Here is an 18,249-nt window from a genome sequence, read left to right as displayed (position 1 = left end):
ACTTTTTTTTTGGTCATGGTGTTACAGGTAGTACAGTGTTTCTTAGATTTTTTTTCTCCATAATATATTTTCCTGGTAAGTTTTTACTATAAGATTCCATGTGTTTTCTTTTATTTTATCAACCTCTTGACTTTAGTATTTCTTGTTTTCATCTTGGAGTCATTGGCTTCTTCTGTTCATCTGAGTTTTTGGGGAGTTCATTGCTCAGGCAAGGTTTTGTAACTTTTATACCTCCTGTTTTCCAATTCTTCCATAACTTGATTCTTTTCTAAATTTTTTCCTCAAGTGCGTTTCATTTATAAAAATTACTTTTAACTCATTTAAAAAACCCTTCCTTTATCTCTTCTAAGAATTCTGGTTGGATTTTTGCTCAGTCTGTGTTTTTCTTTGAGGCATTGCTTATAGGTGGTGTGGAGTAATTTTTTTTCTTCTGAGTTTGTGTCTTGAGCTTTCTGTCCACCAAAGAGTCTTCTCTTTGAGAAAAGAGAAAGCTCTTTATAATGAGCTTCTTTTTTTTGTTTGGTCATTCTTCCAGCTTTCGTCTTTCTTCAGACTTAATGTTAGGATTGTACTCTACGGCATTTTGGGGGTAAGATCTGGCCTAGTCCTGTTGCTTCTTTCTTGGGGTAATGAGTGTTATGCTATTCCAGGATCTTAGGAACAGGTGAGACTTGTAAACTTTCAGTGATCTCTGGGTAGTTTGAACCAGGGCAAAATCTGACTGCTGCTCTCCTAGTCTGAGCTCTACAAGTTCCTAACCTGGGTTTGGGTCTGAGAAAAAGTAGACTGCTACTGGAGTCAGTCCTTATCTGTCAGCTGGAGAGCTCTGTTGTTTCAGAATGGCAGAATTATGGGCTTTCCTTTGATCTGGGTTTCCTGCTTGATTTTTTTTCTCTCTAGGCTGGGCTAGGTGCTGGAGATGAGATAGTGCTCTGCCTGGAGTCTGAGCCCCACTACTGCTGCTGGCTTTTGAATTTACTACTTTCTCCTGCCTACTGAGGAATAGCACCCTGTGATGTGGAAATTCCCCTCTCAGTCAGCCCTGACTGTAACTTGGAAGTGGGTAGTGGCTGACAAAACTGCAAATTTGCATCTGTCCTGAATCTCAGTACTTGTTTTTGGTCTTGTGGAGCCCCAGTAGTTCTGGGACCTCCCTTTCTGTGGGAGCTGTAGTGCTTCTGGCCTGATCCTGTCCCTGTTGTCTAGAGGCAGATCTTTTGTCAGTTTCCCTGTGCCAAGCCAGGCTGGACAAATGACTCACTATGACTTTTTCTGGATTTCCCCATTGAAAGTTTATCTGATGCATTTTCTAGATATGTTTACAGAAGTTTTATGGAGAGGAGCTCCACTGTACTTCCATTCCATCATCTTGGTTCTTCCAATTAATTTTTAATCATTTCTTCACATTTCCTTTATTAATTATAATTTTTATTGCATTATTGTCAGTAAAGAATCTGTTTAGTCTTTCTCCTTTTTATTTTTATGAATATTTAAATGCTCCAATGTGATTGGATCCATGTCATGCCCAGCTAAATAAGGAATATGTGATTACTTGGGGAGGAGGGCTGAGGAGGACGGGGAAGGCAATATGCAGAAAGTTGTGCTTGAGCTGAGTTGTGAAAGAGAATAGAGATTCTAAGATCCTGAGATGATGAGGGAGTTTATTCCAGGCATGGGGTGTAGCAAGTGAAATTCATGGAGATTGGAAATGGAAAGTATGATGAACAACAGTAAGGCCTTCAAATCCTTCATGTCCATCATGAATACAACAGGAGGCCCCCTGCAATGCAGTAGGGATTTAAATATTTGTTCATTGATATCTAGAACATTGGGGTGTGCAAGATGAAGGGAAATATTAGAACTTCTTTTTGTGTTTTTTTTTTTAATTTAAAAATAAGAAAGAAATTTAGCTTTTTCTAATTAAAATTGATTAACATAAGGTGGACTTGATAATATTTCCCTAATCTATTCTTTTGCTTTCAGTGTATTACGACAAATCATGGTTATGTGTTCTTGGTTAAGTGGATTTATAGATTAATTGCAGAAGTAAAATGGACAGTCCTTGGTAAGAGATAGGCCATGGGGGATGAGAATGAGGAGTTGAGGATGACATCTAGCTTGTGAACCTATATGACTGGTAGGATAGTGGTACTCGGTTTTAGCCATGTTGAATTTAAGATGACTTCTGGGCATCCGGTTTGAGAGGTTCAGCAGGCAGTTGGAGATGCAAGGTTGGAGGTCTTGAAAGGTTAGGACTAGTTAAAATGATTTGATAATCATCAGCATAGATGCTAATTGAATCTGTGAGAGCTGATGAGATCACCAAGTGAAATCATATAGAGGGAGAAAAGGAAGAGGGCCCAGGACAGTGCCTTTGGAAACATCTGTTGTTAGAGGGCATAACCTGGATGAAAAACCAGCAAAGGAGACTGAGGCAGAGGAATCAGACAGGTAGGAGGACAACCAGGAGAGGACAATGTCAAGAAAACATTGAGATCAGAGAGTATCAAGAAGAGGGTGATCAACAGTGTTAGAGGCTGTACAAAAGTCAAGAAGGATGAGGATTAAGAAAAGGTCATGAGATTTGTCAATTGAAATATCATATTAATAACTTTGGAGTCAGCAATTTTGGTTGAATGGTGAGTTTGGAAGGCAGGCAGTAGAGAATTAAGAGAAAAAAAGAAACTTTTATTATATAATTATAGACAGTCTTCTCAAGGAGTTTAGTTACAAAAGGGAGGAGAGATATGGCGTGATATCTAGTAAGGATGGATGTAATAAATGAAAGTTTTCAAGGATGGATAAAGCTTGAGCATATTTGGAAGCAGGCAGTAGACAGGGCAGAAGAAGATATGAGAGAATGGGATCATGGAGGAGGCTGTCTGGGAGAAGACAGAATGGAATGGAATCACTTGGTATATGGAGAGGACAGCGTGCTAGATTCTGATAGCCAAACAAAAGCAAAGCCAGTCTTTGTCTCTAAGGAGCTTACATTCTAACAGGGAAGGCAGTATGTACGTGCAGAAAGGCTTTCTATGGCAGTCACTTGAATGGATTCATGGATTTCAGGAAGTTGATATGAGGTGGTAGAACATTCCAGACATAAGATACAGCCAAGCCAGAGGCATAGAGTGGTGAGATTGAGTGGAACAGCAGAGAGGCCAAAATGGTTGGACCATAGTGTATGTTGGAGGGGCATAATGTGAAGCTGGAAAGATAGGTTTAGGTCTGGTTGAGAACTTAACAAGTCAGCAAGCATTTATTAAACATGTATTATCTGTCAGGCAATTTAAATACAAAGAAAGAAAAAAGCAATTCCCTGCCCTCAAATAGCTTACACTTTAAAGGGGAGACAATATGCAAAAGAGGGAGAGTACTAGAATTCAGAGGGACTTGGGAAAGGTGTCTGTCTTGTAGAAAAGATTTTAGCTGAGACTTGAAAGAGTCCATGAACTCCAAGAGATACAGATGAGGGAAAGCATTCAAGGTATGGAAGACAACCAGTGAAAATGCCTAGAGTCAGGAGATGTAGTTATCTTGCTTAAGGAACAGTAGTGAGGGCAGTTACTAGATCAAAGAGTGTATGAAGGGTGTGAGAGAGTAAGGTATAAAAAGGCTGTAAAGGAAGGAAAGGGCAAAGTTATGAAGGGTTTTGACAAATGAATTTTATCCTTAAGGTGAGAGGGAGCCATTGGAGTTTATTGAATCATGGCCAGACTTGCTCTTTAGGAGGATCACTTTGACAGCTGAGTGGTGGATGGACTGAAGTGGGGAGAGACTTGAGGTAGGCAGACCCTCCAGCAGGCTGTTTCAGTAGTTCAGACTTGAGGTGATGAGTGGCCTGCACCAAGATGATGACAGTCAATTTTGCAGGAGAGAAGGGGGTGTGTAAGAGAGATGTTAGGAAGATAGAATTGACAGGACTTGTTAACAAATTGGATGTGGTTGGTGAGAGAGAATGAGAAGGTGAGGATGACATCTGGGTTTTGGGCCTTGGGACTGGGAAGATGGTGGTGTTCTTCACTGTAGGAAGGGGGCAGGGTTTTGGGAGAAAAATAGTGAATTCAGCTTTGGATATGTTGAATTTAAGATGTCTAAGGGACATTCAGTTTGAGGTGTCCAATAGGTAGTTGGAGGTGCAAATCTAGAGATTTATCTGCATAGACATAATAATTGAATCCTTGGGAGCTGATGAAATTACCAAATGAAATAGTTTAAAAAAAGAAGAGGAGAGGGTACTGGACAGAGCATTGGAGGTCATCCTCTGTTGGCAGGTACAACCTGGATGAAGATCCATCAAAGGCAAAAGAGTAATTTAAATGCCAAACAGGATTTTATGTTTGATCATAGAGGTCATAGGGAGCTATTGGAAACTGAGCAGGGAGAATACTTGTGCTTTTTAGGAAAATTATTTTAGCAAACTATATGGAGGACAGATGAATATATAGGAAGTGATTAGAAGGAGGGATATCAATTAGGTGGCCTTTGCAGTAGGTGAGAGTAATCTTATGGTACTGTATTTTGGTTTGTTTTTTTTTTTTGGCTAGACAATGGGGCTAAGTATGGTACAATATTTTGAATTAAATTTGCTGTATTTTACTGTTGAGTGTTTCTCACTTTTTTTTGTATTACTATCCTATACAATAAATGAAAGTTTAAAAATATAATGACGATAAAATCCCATTCTATATTCAGCTATTCTCCAAGTATATGTTGTTTCTAGTTTCTTTGCTTTTGATGTAAAACTGCCATGAATATTTTTATACACACAGGTTTTGTTAAGTGCTTAATAAATGTCTTTATCATCAATTCATTCATCCATTGTGGTAAAATGTTAGTAGTAGCATGTTTTGAGTTTTCTAGTAATAGACATGACTGGTTTTGTAACTAATTGTAAATTGTCAGATTGCTTTTGAAAAAGTTTTAACCAATTTGCAGCCCCACCAACATTCTTCCCCTATATTAGTACCCATTTTTTGGTGAATTTGATGGGGAGTTGTTTTAAATTTGCATTTCTTGAATTGTTAAATATTTGAGTAGTTTTTTTTTAATAATGACTCATAATTTTTCCCCTTAGAAAATTGTTAATATTCCTTGTCCATAACCCCCTTCAAAATTCTTACAGATTTATTTTAGTTCTTTATATTTCTGATGTCAAATTTCTATCAGATCCTTGTTACAAATGTATTCATCTCTCTGATTATTTTTTAGTTAGTTTAGAGCTATTGCTTTTTGTCCTACAAAAATGTTATCTTCCAGTAACATCCAATCCATAAATTTTGTTTGTTCCGTTTTCAGGATAGATGCATTTGCTTCCCTCCACAATTGACAGATATAGTATTCTTTCTTTTATGGTTTTGTTTTTTATATTTATATCCTTGATCTACTTTGGGTTATTAAAATATGTTGGTGTATCATATGATTCTATTAATTTGTTGCTATACTGCTATCCAGTTTTTCTAACAATTTTTGTTTTCCTGTTCCTTTCTCAAATGTTTTTGTATTTTGAGTTTACCAAGTCAAGTCAGTAAGCAATTATGTCATTACTATGTGCTAGGCACTCCCTCAAATACTAATCTAACATGTACTGGGTTCTATTTTTATATCCTCTGTTCTATTGATCTATTTTTCTATCTTTAAATTCATGAAAGTGGCAGGCGGGCATTTTAGATAGCATTAAATCTGTAAAAATTTGTGAAGTTTTGATGTTTAATGTATTTGCACTGACCATGAACAGGGAGTATGCTTCCAATTGTTTCATTTTTCCTTAATTTCTTTTTATAATGCTACTACAAAGTTGTTTTTACTTGTCTCTTTTTTTATGTGTGTTGGTTAAGTTAATAGCAAAATATTTATATTTTGATTAGTATTGTATAATGTATTTCTTTTTACTGTAGGTGCCCTCCTCGTACATTTTTACCAGCGCTCTGTAAAATTTTTCTTGATGAAAGTGCACCAGACAATGTATTAGAAGTGACAGCCCGTGCCATAACCTACTACCTAGATGTGTCAGCAGAATGTACTCGGAGAATCGTTGGAGTAGATGGAGCCATAAAAGCACTTTGTAATCGTTTGGTGGTAGTTGAACTTAACAACAGAACCAGCAGAGACTTAGCTGAACAATGCGTGAAAGTAGGTATCTTAAAACTTAAATTTTGAAAAATTGTTTCTTACATTACAGGTTTTTTAAAGGTGCATACCTTAAATTGTTCCATTTGAGGGTCATTTTAACATGTTTGTATAAAACTTTAAAGTTTACAAAGCACTTTACTCACAACACTCCTATGAGGTAGATGTAAATATTATCATTGCCCCCCTCTTTTTTCATTTTTGGAAGATTTATCATATGTAGGTTGAAGAATGTCACAGACATGCTGCCTTATAAATAAAATAGATATAAATATACATAGATAAATAGATATATATATCTATATATAGATATAAATATTTTTCCCAATGACATGTGAAAACAGTTTTTGATATTTCTTTTTTAAAATTTTGAGTTCTAAATTGAGAACACAAGCAATTTGATATAGGTTATACATGTGCAGTCATGCAAAGCCTATTTCCATGTTAGTCATATCATTCCCATTTGACAAACAAAAAAGCTAAAGCTCAGAAGTGGTTAAGAGAGATTTACCAAGTTGACAAGCGTTTATTAAGCTCTTACAGCTAGATGGTTGCAGTGGTTAGAGTTCTGGACCTGGAGTCAGGAAGATCTAAGTTCCTATGTGGCCTCAGACACTTACTATCTGTATGTATGTGTATGTAAGTCACTTAACCCCTGTTTTGCTCAGTTTCTTGGTCTATAAAATGAGGATAATAATAGAACCTACCATCCAGGGCTGTTGGGAGGATCAAATGAGATAATGATTGTGAAGTGTTTGCACAGTGCCTGGCACATAGTAAGTACTAAAAAAGTATTAGTTGTTATTAGTACTCCACCTCCTCCTCTTCCTCCTCTTCTTCTTCTTAGCAAGTGGTAGAACTTGGTCTGAAGACCAGGTCTTTGGACTCCAATTCCAGGATTCTATGTACTACATTTTTATTTAAGAGGACTATTAATAACTAACATTTATACAGTGCTTTAAAGTTTGTTTTCCTCACAACATCCTTATGAAATAGGTAGGTGAGAAAAATTAGGTCTTCTGGCAAGATGAAAAAAAATTTTTTTCCTCACCTTTATCTTTTTGTTTTTTGGAAGTGGTAGAGAGCAATAAAAGGTATATACTTTATTTTTCCAAAGGGTGGTTTCATAGGGCTTAGGGTAAGAACTCTTAACTGGGGGGGAGATTGTAACAGAGACTTTAAGGTCCTTTTTTAAACTCTCTCATACTGCTTCAGCTTCCTACTGGTTCATAGGTCTGCCGTAACTTGAATGCTACCTAGTCAGAGATAAGGCAGGTAATCCCTGTTTTGTTGTATTTTAAATCACTTGTTAGACCAATAGTTGTTTTTCACTCTACCTTTTATAGGCCTTGCCAAAGTTTACAAACTCTAAGTAGTCAGTAGTAAGTTTGAAAGACTTGCCTGCTTTATTTCAGTAGCATCTTTCTAGGGATCTCTTTCTTTGCACTCTTCGTATTATTATTCTGTAAAAGCTTTATTAACCAACATTGTAAAAGGAATAAAGACTGTTATTAGTTAGACATCCTGCTTGAATAAAGAATTAATATCTTTTAATGAAAGAGACTTCTTGTTGCCTCATTGTCTTAATTTTCCTAGATTTGGATTGGAAGCTTATGATTTAAAGCAGTATGGGGAAACCATCTAGAGATTTTTGCTGTTTTGGTAGAAATCCTATTCTCCAACAGAAAATGAAGAAAAATATTACTTTTAGAAGACACAATTTTTAAAAAATATTTTTGTATTTCAATTATTCATAGGTTTTAGAACTGATCTGTACTCGTGAATCAGGAGCTGTCTTTGAGGCTGGTGGTTTAAACTGTGTGCTGACATTCATTCGTGATAGTGGGCACCTGGTTCATAAAGATACCCTTCATTCTGCAATGGCAGTAGTGTCAAGACTTTGTGGCAAAATGGAACCTCAAGATTCGTCATTAGAAATCTGTGTAGAATCCCTGTCTAGTTTATTAAAACATGAAGATCATCAGGTATGTGGACAGGTTAATGGAAATGAAGAAATTAATTGGAATTGTCTATGGTTTGTTTGTTTTTTTCCACAATTAATAATCATGTTCTTTTTACTTTTTTTTTTGTTGTTGTATTTTGCTAAAGGATTTGGACTGTTATTAAAAACAACAGAACTTATGATGCTTTTTTGTTTGAAGTCCTTACAAAACATGATTGATTTTGTACAATTCAATTTGGTGTTAAAATAGAGAATGTATGAACAAAGGCTAGAATGTTGTTGAAATGCGTGAAAGGACTAATATGTTTTGGAGTATGGTATTAAATTTCTTTGACAAATATTTTAGAAAGGAAACTGATTAGAGTAAATTACAGAACATTCAGAGTTGGGCATCCAGGATGAGAACCTGACAGAACATTAACAATGGGAAAGTTGTAAAGAGACAAATCTAGATTTGATGTTAGGAATACCTTCTTAACAATTAGCTGTCTCAAAGTGCATTGGATTGTCTTGGGAAGTAAAGCCTCTTCATTGCAGGACTTCAGACAGATACTGGATGACTACCTGTTGAGTATGTTATAGTAAGGATTCTTTTGAGTTATAGGTTGTACTACATGGCTGCTGAGATCCCTTCTAATTTGAAAATTCTAATATTAAGAGATAAGACAGGAAAGGCAAGGTGGCGAGATTGTGGGAGGGCTTGATGGCCAGAAGAGTTTGAAATTTATACAGTAAGCCACTAAAGGGAGTCACTAAAGATTTTGAAAGGAAGAGTGACATGATCAAATCTATGGCTAACAGAGACTGTTATGGCAGAAATATACAGAATAGGTTGAAAGGAGGAGAGAGGGAACAAAGATACTGTTAGGAAGCTGCCATAATAATCTAGGCAAGTTGTAATAAGGATCTCTATTAAATTAGTGCTTTGAGAATAGAGGCAAGGACATAGATTTGAAAAGTATTGTGAAAGTAGACTTGTGTGACTTGGTAACTGATTGATTATGGACAGTGATTATAGAAGGAAATGAAAGAAATAACAAAGAATCCACAAAAACTCCAAGGTTATGAATTTGGGAAGTTTGGGGTGAATTATGAAGCTACATCTTAGGGAAGGTGAACTCTGGCAGGGGTTCTTAACCTTTTTGTGTGTGTCTTAGACAAAACCTTTGACAGTCTGGTGAAGCATATGGACTTCTCAGAATAATGATTGTGTTACCTCCATTCATAATTAAAGGAAATACTAAATTTTATTTAAAGGGTAGTGAAAATAAAGATGCATTTTTTTCCCATCCAAGTTCACAGATCCTCTGATATCTATCCACTGGCCTCTTGAGGTGGTGGGGATCTGTGGACCCCAGATTATGAATCCCTTTCCTATAGGCACTTGGAAATGCAGATCCAGCACTCAGAAGAAAGTTCAGAAATGGAGAGAGAGTCAGTCATCTTCACAGAGAAGTTAATTGAAGGCATGGCCATGAATAAAATTACCAAGAAAGAGAGGTTGTAGATGGAAGACTACTTGTGGGATACCTATGCTAAAGGGTTATTTAGTAGACATGGAACCAGAGAAGGAAAGAAAGGAGGAGAAATTATAAGTGAAAGGAGAAGCAGGGGAATCCAGTGTTTCTTAAGCCATTTTAGGAGAATTGTATCTGGTTGGAGAGAAGTAGTCAGGAGTTTTGGTAGTTGTAGAGGTCAAAGATGATGAGGACTTTAAAAATATCATTTGATTTGTTATTAGTAATTATTGACCGATGATTTTTGGGGAGATAGAATACAAATTGCAAGGGCTTGAGGAGAGTTGCTACTAAAGTAGAAGCATTGGGTGTAGATGATGTTTTCAAGCATTTTAGCAAAGTAAAGTTACAGTGGAGAAGCAGTGAAAGGGGTGGAAATGTCAAGGGAGTTTTTTAAAAATTGGTGAAACTTGAGCATGTTTTTTGTTAGAGAGGAATTTGTTGATAAGGAGAGATGAAGCGTGAATGAGAGATTGGGGATGACTGATAGTTCCTAGAGGAAATGGGATTACTGTCACAGGTATAGTAATTAGGTTTAGTGAAACATAGAGAAACTTGGTAATACTGAGAAATTTTGAGGAATAGGAGGAAAGCCTAGAGCTGAATCATTTGCTTATTCAATAAGCATTTGCTTGTAAACTTGAATGGAAGGTAGTGAAGAGGAAAGAATAAAGGTTTTGGAATAGGTGTTATGGGAGAAGAGAAAGTTGTATCATAAATCTGTAGTCAGAAATCATCTATTATAAAAATATTTTCCCAAAAAAACCCAAATCAATTATATTTATTTTTTAGATTGTGTTAATTAAAATCAAGAATTCTTGTAAAGTAGATTAACAAACTAATTTCTCAAACTTGTTGAATTGACAGGACTTAGATGTCTAAAGTTATAACATCAATATTATTACCAAATACTGTTTTTTTCCCTCTCTAAACCCAATGTGACCTGCTTAGATTTTTCTTAGGATTATCAATGGCATTGTTTTTAGTGTCTTAGTAGTGTCATAGTCTTTTAGGTGAATTTCAGGTTATTCAAGTTATAGATTATGATTTCTTTATCTAGAGATTCTATTTTCTATTTCCACATCTAGGTTTCAGATGGAGCTTTGCGATGTTTTGCTTCCCTAGCTGACAGATTTACTCGACGTGGTGTTGACCCAGCCCCATTAGCCAAACATGGACTAACTGAAGAGCTATTATCTCGAATGGCAGCAGCTGGTGGTACTGTATCAGGCCCATCATCAGCATGCAAACCAGGGAGAAGCACAACCGGAGCACCATCTACAGCTGCTGATTCCAAATTAAGTAATCAGGTTTCAACTATTGTAAGTTTGCTGTCAACACTTTGCAGAGGCTCTCCAGTAGTCACACATGTAAGAATATTTCTTACTATTTTTTATTTCAAAGGAAAGTATTTTATGGGATGATGGAACAATAATTGGTAAACAATAGACATAATTATTCTCATCCCTTTTTCTAGAATCTCCTGAGGTCTGAGCTTCCAGATTCGATTGAAAGTGCTCTACAGGGTGATGAAAGATGTGTGTTGGATACCATGCGTTTGGTTGACCTTCTCTTGGTGCTATTATTTGAAGGGCGAAAGGCCCTACCAAAGTCCAGTGCTGGATCTACAGGCAGAATTCCAGGGCTTCGTAGATTGGATAGTTCTGGAGAGCGCTCACATAGACAGCTCATAGACTGTATCCGAAGTAAAGATACTGATGCACTTATAGATGCAATTGACACAGGAGGTATGCAGATTATCTTAAGAAATGAGGTCATGGATAATGGAAATTATAGATTCTGATTATTGTTATTATATATTTCTTGAAACTGCATTGGAAGATACAGAAGTTATCTTCTCCCCATGTTCTATTGTAGTTTGTCTTATTTATGTTAGCCTGCAGTTGACAGTTTTTCCACTAGAGGGTGATGCTGCCTCATAATTAAGGTTGAGAAGATTGCTTCATTGACTGAAAGAAATGTGGTACCAAGCTGATTGCTGCTGAATGGTGAAATACTGGTCTTTAAAAAAAATTTCTTTTGGAGGCAGTGTAGGATGAGGAAATTTGTGTAAGGCAAAGTGATGAAAAGATAGAACGGCTTTTATGATAAGATTTAGTTTGTAATCTAACCATTTTATACAGTTTCTGTCAATTTTATGATATTTTAAGATATCTTGGTGGATATTCATCTTATGAAGACTAACAAAGTAATGCCAGGCCTCACATATAGTTTTCTTTTCAGCTATTTTTATTCTTTTCAACCTTAATTTCTTCTCTGCCTATGAGTTGAATCCCAGAAGTAATCTGAATTATAGACTCTCATCTTTGCTCATTTTACCTGTAGAGGAGATGGCAAATCTCTTTTAAAAAGACAGACTTGTGTTTTACTGACTTTACTTTTACTTACAGTCGATCAAAATTAGTGAATTTTCAGTGCTTATGCTTATGTTCTTTAGTGGGGGGGAAACATAAAGCAATTCAAACTATCATAAAATTCATGCTGAGAAATATTTGTATCGACTTAAAATAAATTCATTCTGCATTTTACTTTGTAGTTATAAAATACTTCCCTATTTTCATTTGATTCTCAATTGTATTTTAATTATTTTTAATAATTGCAGCATTTGAAGTGAATTTTATGGATGATGTGGGCCAAACGCTTTTAAACTGGGCCTCTGCTTTTGGAACTCAGGAAATGGTAAGATAAATGTAATAACAAGTTTTTCAGAGGAAGAGAGATGAATAAGACATTTTTAAAACCTTTTTTTTTAATTCTCACAGGTAGAATTTCTGTGTGAAAGAGGTGCTGATGTTAACAGGGGTCAAAGGTCATCATCGTTACATTATGCAGCCTGCTTTGGAAGGCCTCAAGTAGCAAAGGTGTGAATTTTAGTTTTAGTATAGTAAATTGTGTATACGTATTTAAGAATTATGTTGAGGGGATAGATTAACATACATTAATATAATCACATTTTTTCTTTGTTAGCAGTGTTCTTCATGAATCTTACGATTATGGTCAGTACAAGAAAAATATTCTGTTGTAGATTCTCTTACAGTATTTCATACTCATGGTTTGATAATGGTACATACTGGTTTGTGGGAACTGAGAGGTTGGTTAAGCATTTGAAATGAGTCTTCTCATATCTTAGATGTTTTCCCACTGTGTGATTGGACAAATCAGAACCAAAATGGGAAAAAAAAAATAAACATTTTTTTCTCACTGGATTGTTGTGATGAAAGTGCTTTGCAAATCTTAAAGTGCTATTATAAATGTGAATTGTAGACTCTTTAGAATCTTTAAAATGAGTCTCTTCTTTTCTTCTTTTTTGTAATAGTATTTTTTTCCAGTTACATTTTTATGTTTATTTTTTTAATGTTTATTTTTAATGTTTATTTTAAAAAAATTTTTAGTTCCAAAATCTCCCTCTCTCTCACCATCCACTCCCTAAGACAAGAAGCAATTTGATATGTTATATATATGCAGTCATGTAAAACTTATTTCCATATTAATCATGTTGTGAAAGAAGAAACAGGCCAGAAGAAATGAACCACGAAAAAAATAAAGTGAAAATAGTGTGATTTGATCTGTGTTCAAACTTCATCAGTTCTTTTTCTAGATGATGATAGCATTTTCTATCATAAGTACTTTGGAATTTTCTTTTATAATTGTATTGCTGAGAAGAGTTTAGTCGTTCATAGTTGATCATCTTATGGTGTTGTTCATACTGTGTACAGTGTTCTTCTGTTTCTGCTCACTTCACTTTGCATCAGTTCATGTAAGCCTTTCCAGGTTTTTCTGAAATCTGCCTGCTTGTCATTTCTTATAGCTCAATAGTATTCCATTACAATCATATACAACTTTCTTTTCTTTGTATACTTCCTACAGCACTTCTTCTACCCACCCTAAGCTTAGTATCTCACCTCACATTTTATTGAGAAAATATGCCTCTCAGTATCTCAAACCTCTTTAACATCATCTCTCATTCCCTCCTTTTCTCCAGTCCCTGAGAAAGGGATGGCCCTTCTCCTCGTGGCAGCGCATTTCTTCATATACTGTAGCCTTTATCCCATTTTCTCATGTCTCCTCTGGCAGATTGTCCTTAACATCATCTTCCCCCTCTCTCTAATCTTCAGTTTCTCCCAGTCCTCTGGTTCTGCTCCTGCTGCCTACAAACATACTCAGGTCTTCTTTTCATCCTTAAAACAGTAATAACAACAAAACCCTCACTTTGCCTTGCTGTCCCCTCAAGCTATTGTCCTATTTCTTTCCTTCCTTTCACAACTCTTAGAAAAAGCTGCCTACTCTAATTGCTGTTATCCCTTTTCATTTACTTCTTAGCCCTTTGTAGTTGGACTTCTTACCTCATCACTCAACCAAAACTACTCTCTTCAAATTACCAATGACCTTTGTCACTGATGTCACAGATATAATGACTTTTTCTCAATCCTAGTTTCTTGACTGCATTTGATGTTATAGACCACTTTTTCCTCTTGGGCATTACTTCTCTCTGAGTTTTTAATGACACTGCTCTATTGATTCTCTTCATACCTGTTTGGTCACTCATTTTCTTTTCCTGGATAATCATCCACATCATACGTCAAATGTGGTTTGCCTCAGTGGTCTCTCCTGGATTCCCATTGCTCCTCTTTCCATGCTTTCTCAGTGATCTCATCAATTTTGGTAGATTTGGTTATCTCTATGAAGATGACTCTCATATTTATTTATCTAGCACTAATCTTTCTCCTGCCCTCTAGCCTTATCTACAGTAGTCTATTGGACATTTCAGATCAGAAGTCCCAGACACATATCAAATTTAATAAAAGCTAAACTCCCCAAATCCACTTGCCTTCCAAATGTACCTAGTTTTGTCATGGGTGGTGGCATGGTGGTATCATCCTTGAGATATTCAGATTCTTAACCTTGGAATCATCAGTGATTCTATTCTATTCAACTTCTGTCCAAGTCTTGTCAATTCTGTCTGATGTAGCAATCATTTGCCAAGTCTCAGTCCTACTTCTACTACATTTATTATGCATATAGATTCTTTCTACTTTCCTTCCTTCCATTACCCTAGTTCAGGCCCTCATTCCCTCACAAAGACTTGGAATGGCCTCCTAATTGGTCGACCTGCCTCTAGTCTTTCCTTTCCAGTCCACTCTTCATACAACTGCAAAGTGACTTTCTGACAGCAGAGGTCTGACCATTTCATTTCCTTACTCAATAAACTTTCATAGCACCATTTAAGATAATATATAAACTCTTCTGTTTTGAATTTAAAGCCCTTTACGGTCTGTCATCGACCTATCTTTCCTACCTTATTATATATTTCTCTTAATTCATATAATCTTCATATGATTCAATCGACCTAGGCTTCTTACTCTTCTTCATATGCAGCATGAGATCTTCCCTGTTCTTTTGTACTGACTGTCCCCCATTCCCAGAATGTATTTCCTTACCTTGCTACCTTTTAGAATCCTTAGTTTCCTGCAAAGCTCAGCTCAAGTATTACCTTCTACATGAATCCTTTCCTGATGCCTGTTGTTGATAATGCCTTCTCCTTCAAAAAATTACTTGTATGTATTTTGTTTATATGTAAATGTTCATTATTTTCACCTTTTATGAAATGTAAGTTCCTCGTAGACAGAGACTCTGATTTTTTCTCTTATTATCCCTAGGACCTAGCACAGTGTCTATGGCATAGTAAGTTCTTACTAATAATTTCTGGTTGATTAATAGTAGAAAGAAATATAGCCTAAAGTTCAAGAGTCTAAATTATAGTTGTTAATTCTGTCGCTAGGTAGGTAATGTTGGATAAGTTATATCAGTCACCACTTCTTAGTTTGTAAAATGAAAAGATTGTGCCTTTTCAGCAGTTAAAATTCTGTGATTCTAATCTGATAAAAATATAAGATGAAATTGCCTATTCTTGAAAGTAAGAGTCTATAGGAGTTAAAAGGGAGAACTTAGTAAGGAATAGAATAGTCTTTAAAATTTACATAGGAGGACTGGAGTGGAACATTGTAGCATGGGTGGAATTTGGACAGTCAAAAGGGTAGGAAGATGATATTTTAGTTACCTAGAACAACATGAGGGTAAAGGTATGAAGGTGGTAATAAACCTTCCATGAGACTAGACTAATTGGAGTTTATATTTAGCATTAGAGAATTGTAAGGAATCAGGCAAAAGAGTTAGGACTTGATAGTAAACTATTTAGCAGGGTGTGGAATTATCAAAGTAGTGCTTTAAGAAGCTTAACTTGGTGACAGTGCAGGTTAGTTTAATGAAGCAATTCTTACACTTTTTGGTCTCAGGACCTTTTTTCAGTCTTAAAAATTACTGAGGAGCTTTTGTTTATAGGGTCGTATCTACTCAATGTTTTTCATATTAGAAGTTAATTTCTGAAATACTGTTTCTTTTAAAATAAACTCATTACATGTTAGCATATATAATATATTTTTATGAAAAATAACTTTTCAAAAGCAAAATTTAGGGAGGAATGAGATTTTTGCAAATCTCTTTTACATATGACTTAATAGAAGACAGTTGGATTCTTATGTCTACTTCTGGATTGTTTGTGGTGATATGTTGTTTTGGTTGGAATGTATGAAGAACATTTGGCCTTACACAGCTATGTGGTTGGAAGAGAGCAATATTGTAATAGTATTTTAGTATTATTTTATAATATTTTAGTATTATTATGGAATTAGTTTTGATGTTGCAGGCTCCTTGAATGGATCTCGGGGACTACCAGGGATCTAGGAATTATACTTTTGAGAATCACTGGATTAAAAGAAGATGAAGCTTGGAGGCAGGGAGAATAGCTAAACCTGTTAGATTAATCTAGGCACAGGTAATTAAGACCTGTAATAGAGTAGTGAGATTGACCATGCAAATGAACACATACGAAAGACATTGTAAAGGAGGTACTGACATGTCTTGTTCCTGTTTTTCCTGTAAGGAATAATAGAATTAAAGTTTTAGTCCCAGGTAATTTGAAAAATGGTGGTATAATTGCTAGAGACAAAGAACTTGGATGTGGGATGTTTTAGATATATAGTGATTTGAATTTGGAACATTGATTTTTTTTAAAAAATTTATATTAATTTATTTTGATTTATCAATAATCACTTCCAGGTGTCAGCTAGATGGCGCAGTGGATAGAGCGCCGGCCCTGGATTCAGGAAGACCTGAGTTCAAATCCGGCCTCAGACACATAACACTTACTACCTGTGTGACCCTGGACAAGTCACTTAACCCCCTTGCCCACCCCCCCCCCCCCCAAAATAATCACTTCCATATGCTTTTGAGTTTAAAATTTTTCTCCCCCTTCCTTCTCACCACCCTCCCCAAGACGGTGCATAATCTGATACAGGCTATACATTTACATTCATGTTAAACATATTTTCACATTAGTGATGTTGTAAGTAAAAATTAAAACCAGTAGGAGGAACCATCAGAAAGAGGAAACAAAACTCAACAGAAGAGAAAAAAAAAATAGCACTTCAACTTCCATAGTTCTTTCTTTGGATGTGGATAGCATTTTCCATCACAAGGCCTCTGGAGATGTCTTAGATCCTTGTGTTGCTGGAAAGGGTTGGAACATTGATTTTTTGTGGGGACAGGTTGTCCCAAGCAGAAAATATAATTTGAAATCTGGTACATTTTAGGACTTTTGATTCTCGTAAGCTCAGGGACTGGAGTTTGGGTCACATAATATTTTAGTTCTTTTTAAATTTCTAGGAGTATAGAACTAAAAACTATTGTTACTAATTAAATTTTTTTTTCGTACTAGACCCTATTAAGACATGGCGCAAACCCTGATTTAAGGGATGAAGATGGGAAAACTCCTTTAGATAAAGCTCGAGAACGAGGTCATAGTGAAGTAGTAGCTATTCTTCAGTCTCCAGGTGAATCATAACATTTCTTCTTTTCAGCAATGTTTCTTAAACTTTCCAGCCAATTTGGCAATTAGTTTTTTGCATGCATACTATAATATGAAGTAGTTATATAATCTTAGGTAAATAATAGTGTTACGTATTATTTCAGGTTGGGGCTATGTGACTGGAACCTCTCATTGGGTTAGGGAGGTAAATCAGTTTAAGCAATTCTAGAGTGTTAAATAGCTGCTTAGTTGACAAATTTTTTTCTTTTCATCACATTGTTCTAGAGTTTACATATAACTTCAGGTTATCATTTTGTAATTATTTGCTCCCAAAGCCAATTCATTATTGGGATTAACAACTTTTTAAATATTTGTATTAATAAAGTGAATAGTCTGATAAGTAAAAACAACTGAATTAGGGTTTCAGTGACAGCACAGACTTTTTTCCCCCCAGCATAGACTTTTAAAGTGAATGATAATAAAAACTTAAATTTGGACAAACACTTACGTTTTGTTTGTTATAAAGAGTTCTAGAAATGTCTTTTATTGACCAATGCCTACTGGTTTAAAGGTGACTGGATGTGTCCAGTCAATAAAGGAGATGATAAAAAGAAGAAAGATGCAAATAAAGATGAAGAAGAATGTAATGAACCCAAAGGAGATCCAGAAATGGCACCAATATACTTGAAAAGATTATTACCAGTCTTTGCACAAACATTTCAGCAAACTATGTTACCTTCAATCAGGTAAATGAT

At 35.6% G+C, this 18,249-nt stretch overlaps 1 protein-coding gene across 4 annotated transcripts in view; it reads left to right on the top strand.

Annotated features, from left to right (window-relative positions):
• The window catches only part of HECTD1 (HECT domain E3 ubiquitin protein ligase 1), a 107,415-nt gene that overhangs the window by 24,586 nt on the left and 64,580 nt on the right, over positions 1-18,249 (top strand). For all 4 annotated transcript variants that reach the window (XM_027870081.1, XM_027870080.1, XM_027870078.1 and 1 more), the window contains exons 3-10: positions 5,898-6,132; positions 7,887-8,114; positions 10,698-10,979; positions 11,087-11,357; positions 12,233-12,309; positions 12,393-12,491; positions 17,405-17,519; positions 18,066-18,240. In XM_027870081.1, the coding sequence (XP_027725882.1) occupies positions 5,898-6,132; positions 7,887-8,114; positions 10,698-10,979; positions 11,087-11,357; positions 12,233-12,309; positions 12,393-12,491; positions 17,405-17,519; positions 18,066-18,240 (1,482 nt within the window). The remainder of the gene's footprint in view (positions 1-5,897; positions 6,133-7,886; positions 8,115-10,697; positions 10,980-11,086; positions 11,358-12,232; positions 12,310-12,392; positions 12,492-17,404; positions 17,520-18,065; positions 18,241-18,249) is intronic.

This window comes from Vombatus ursinus, unplaced genomic scaffold (assembly GCF_900497805.2).
Source record: "Vombatus ursinus unplaced genomic scaffold, bare-nosed wombat genome assembly UNPS02014794.1, whole genome shotgun sequence".
Lineage (NCBI taxonomy): Eukaryota > Metazoa > Chordata > Mammalia > Diprotodontia > Vombatidae > Vombatus > Vombatus ursinus.
The sequence above is the reverse complement of the archived record's forward strand: the minus strand, read 5'-3'. Positions and strand labels throughout refer to the sequence as shown.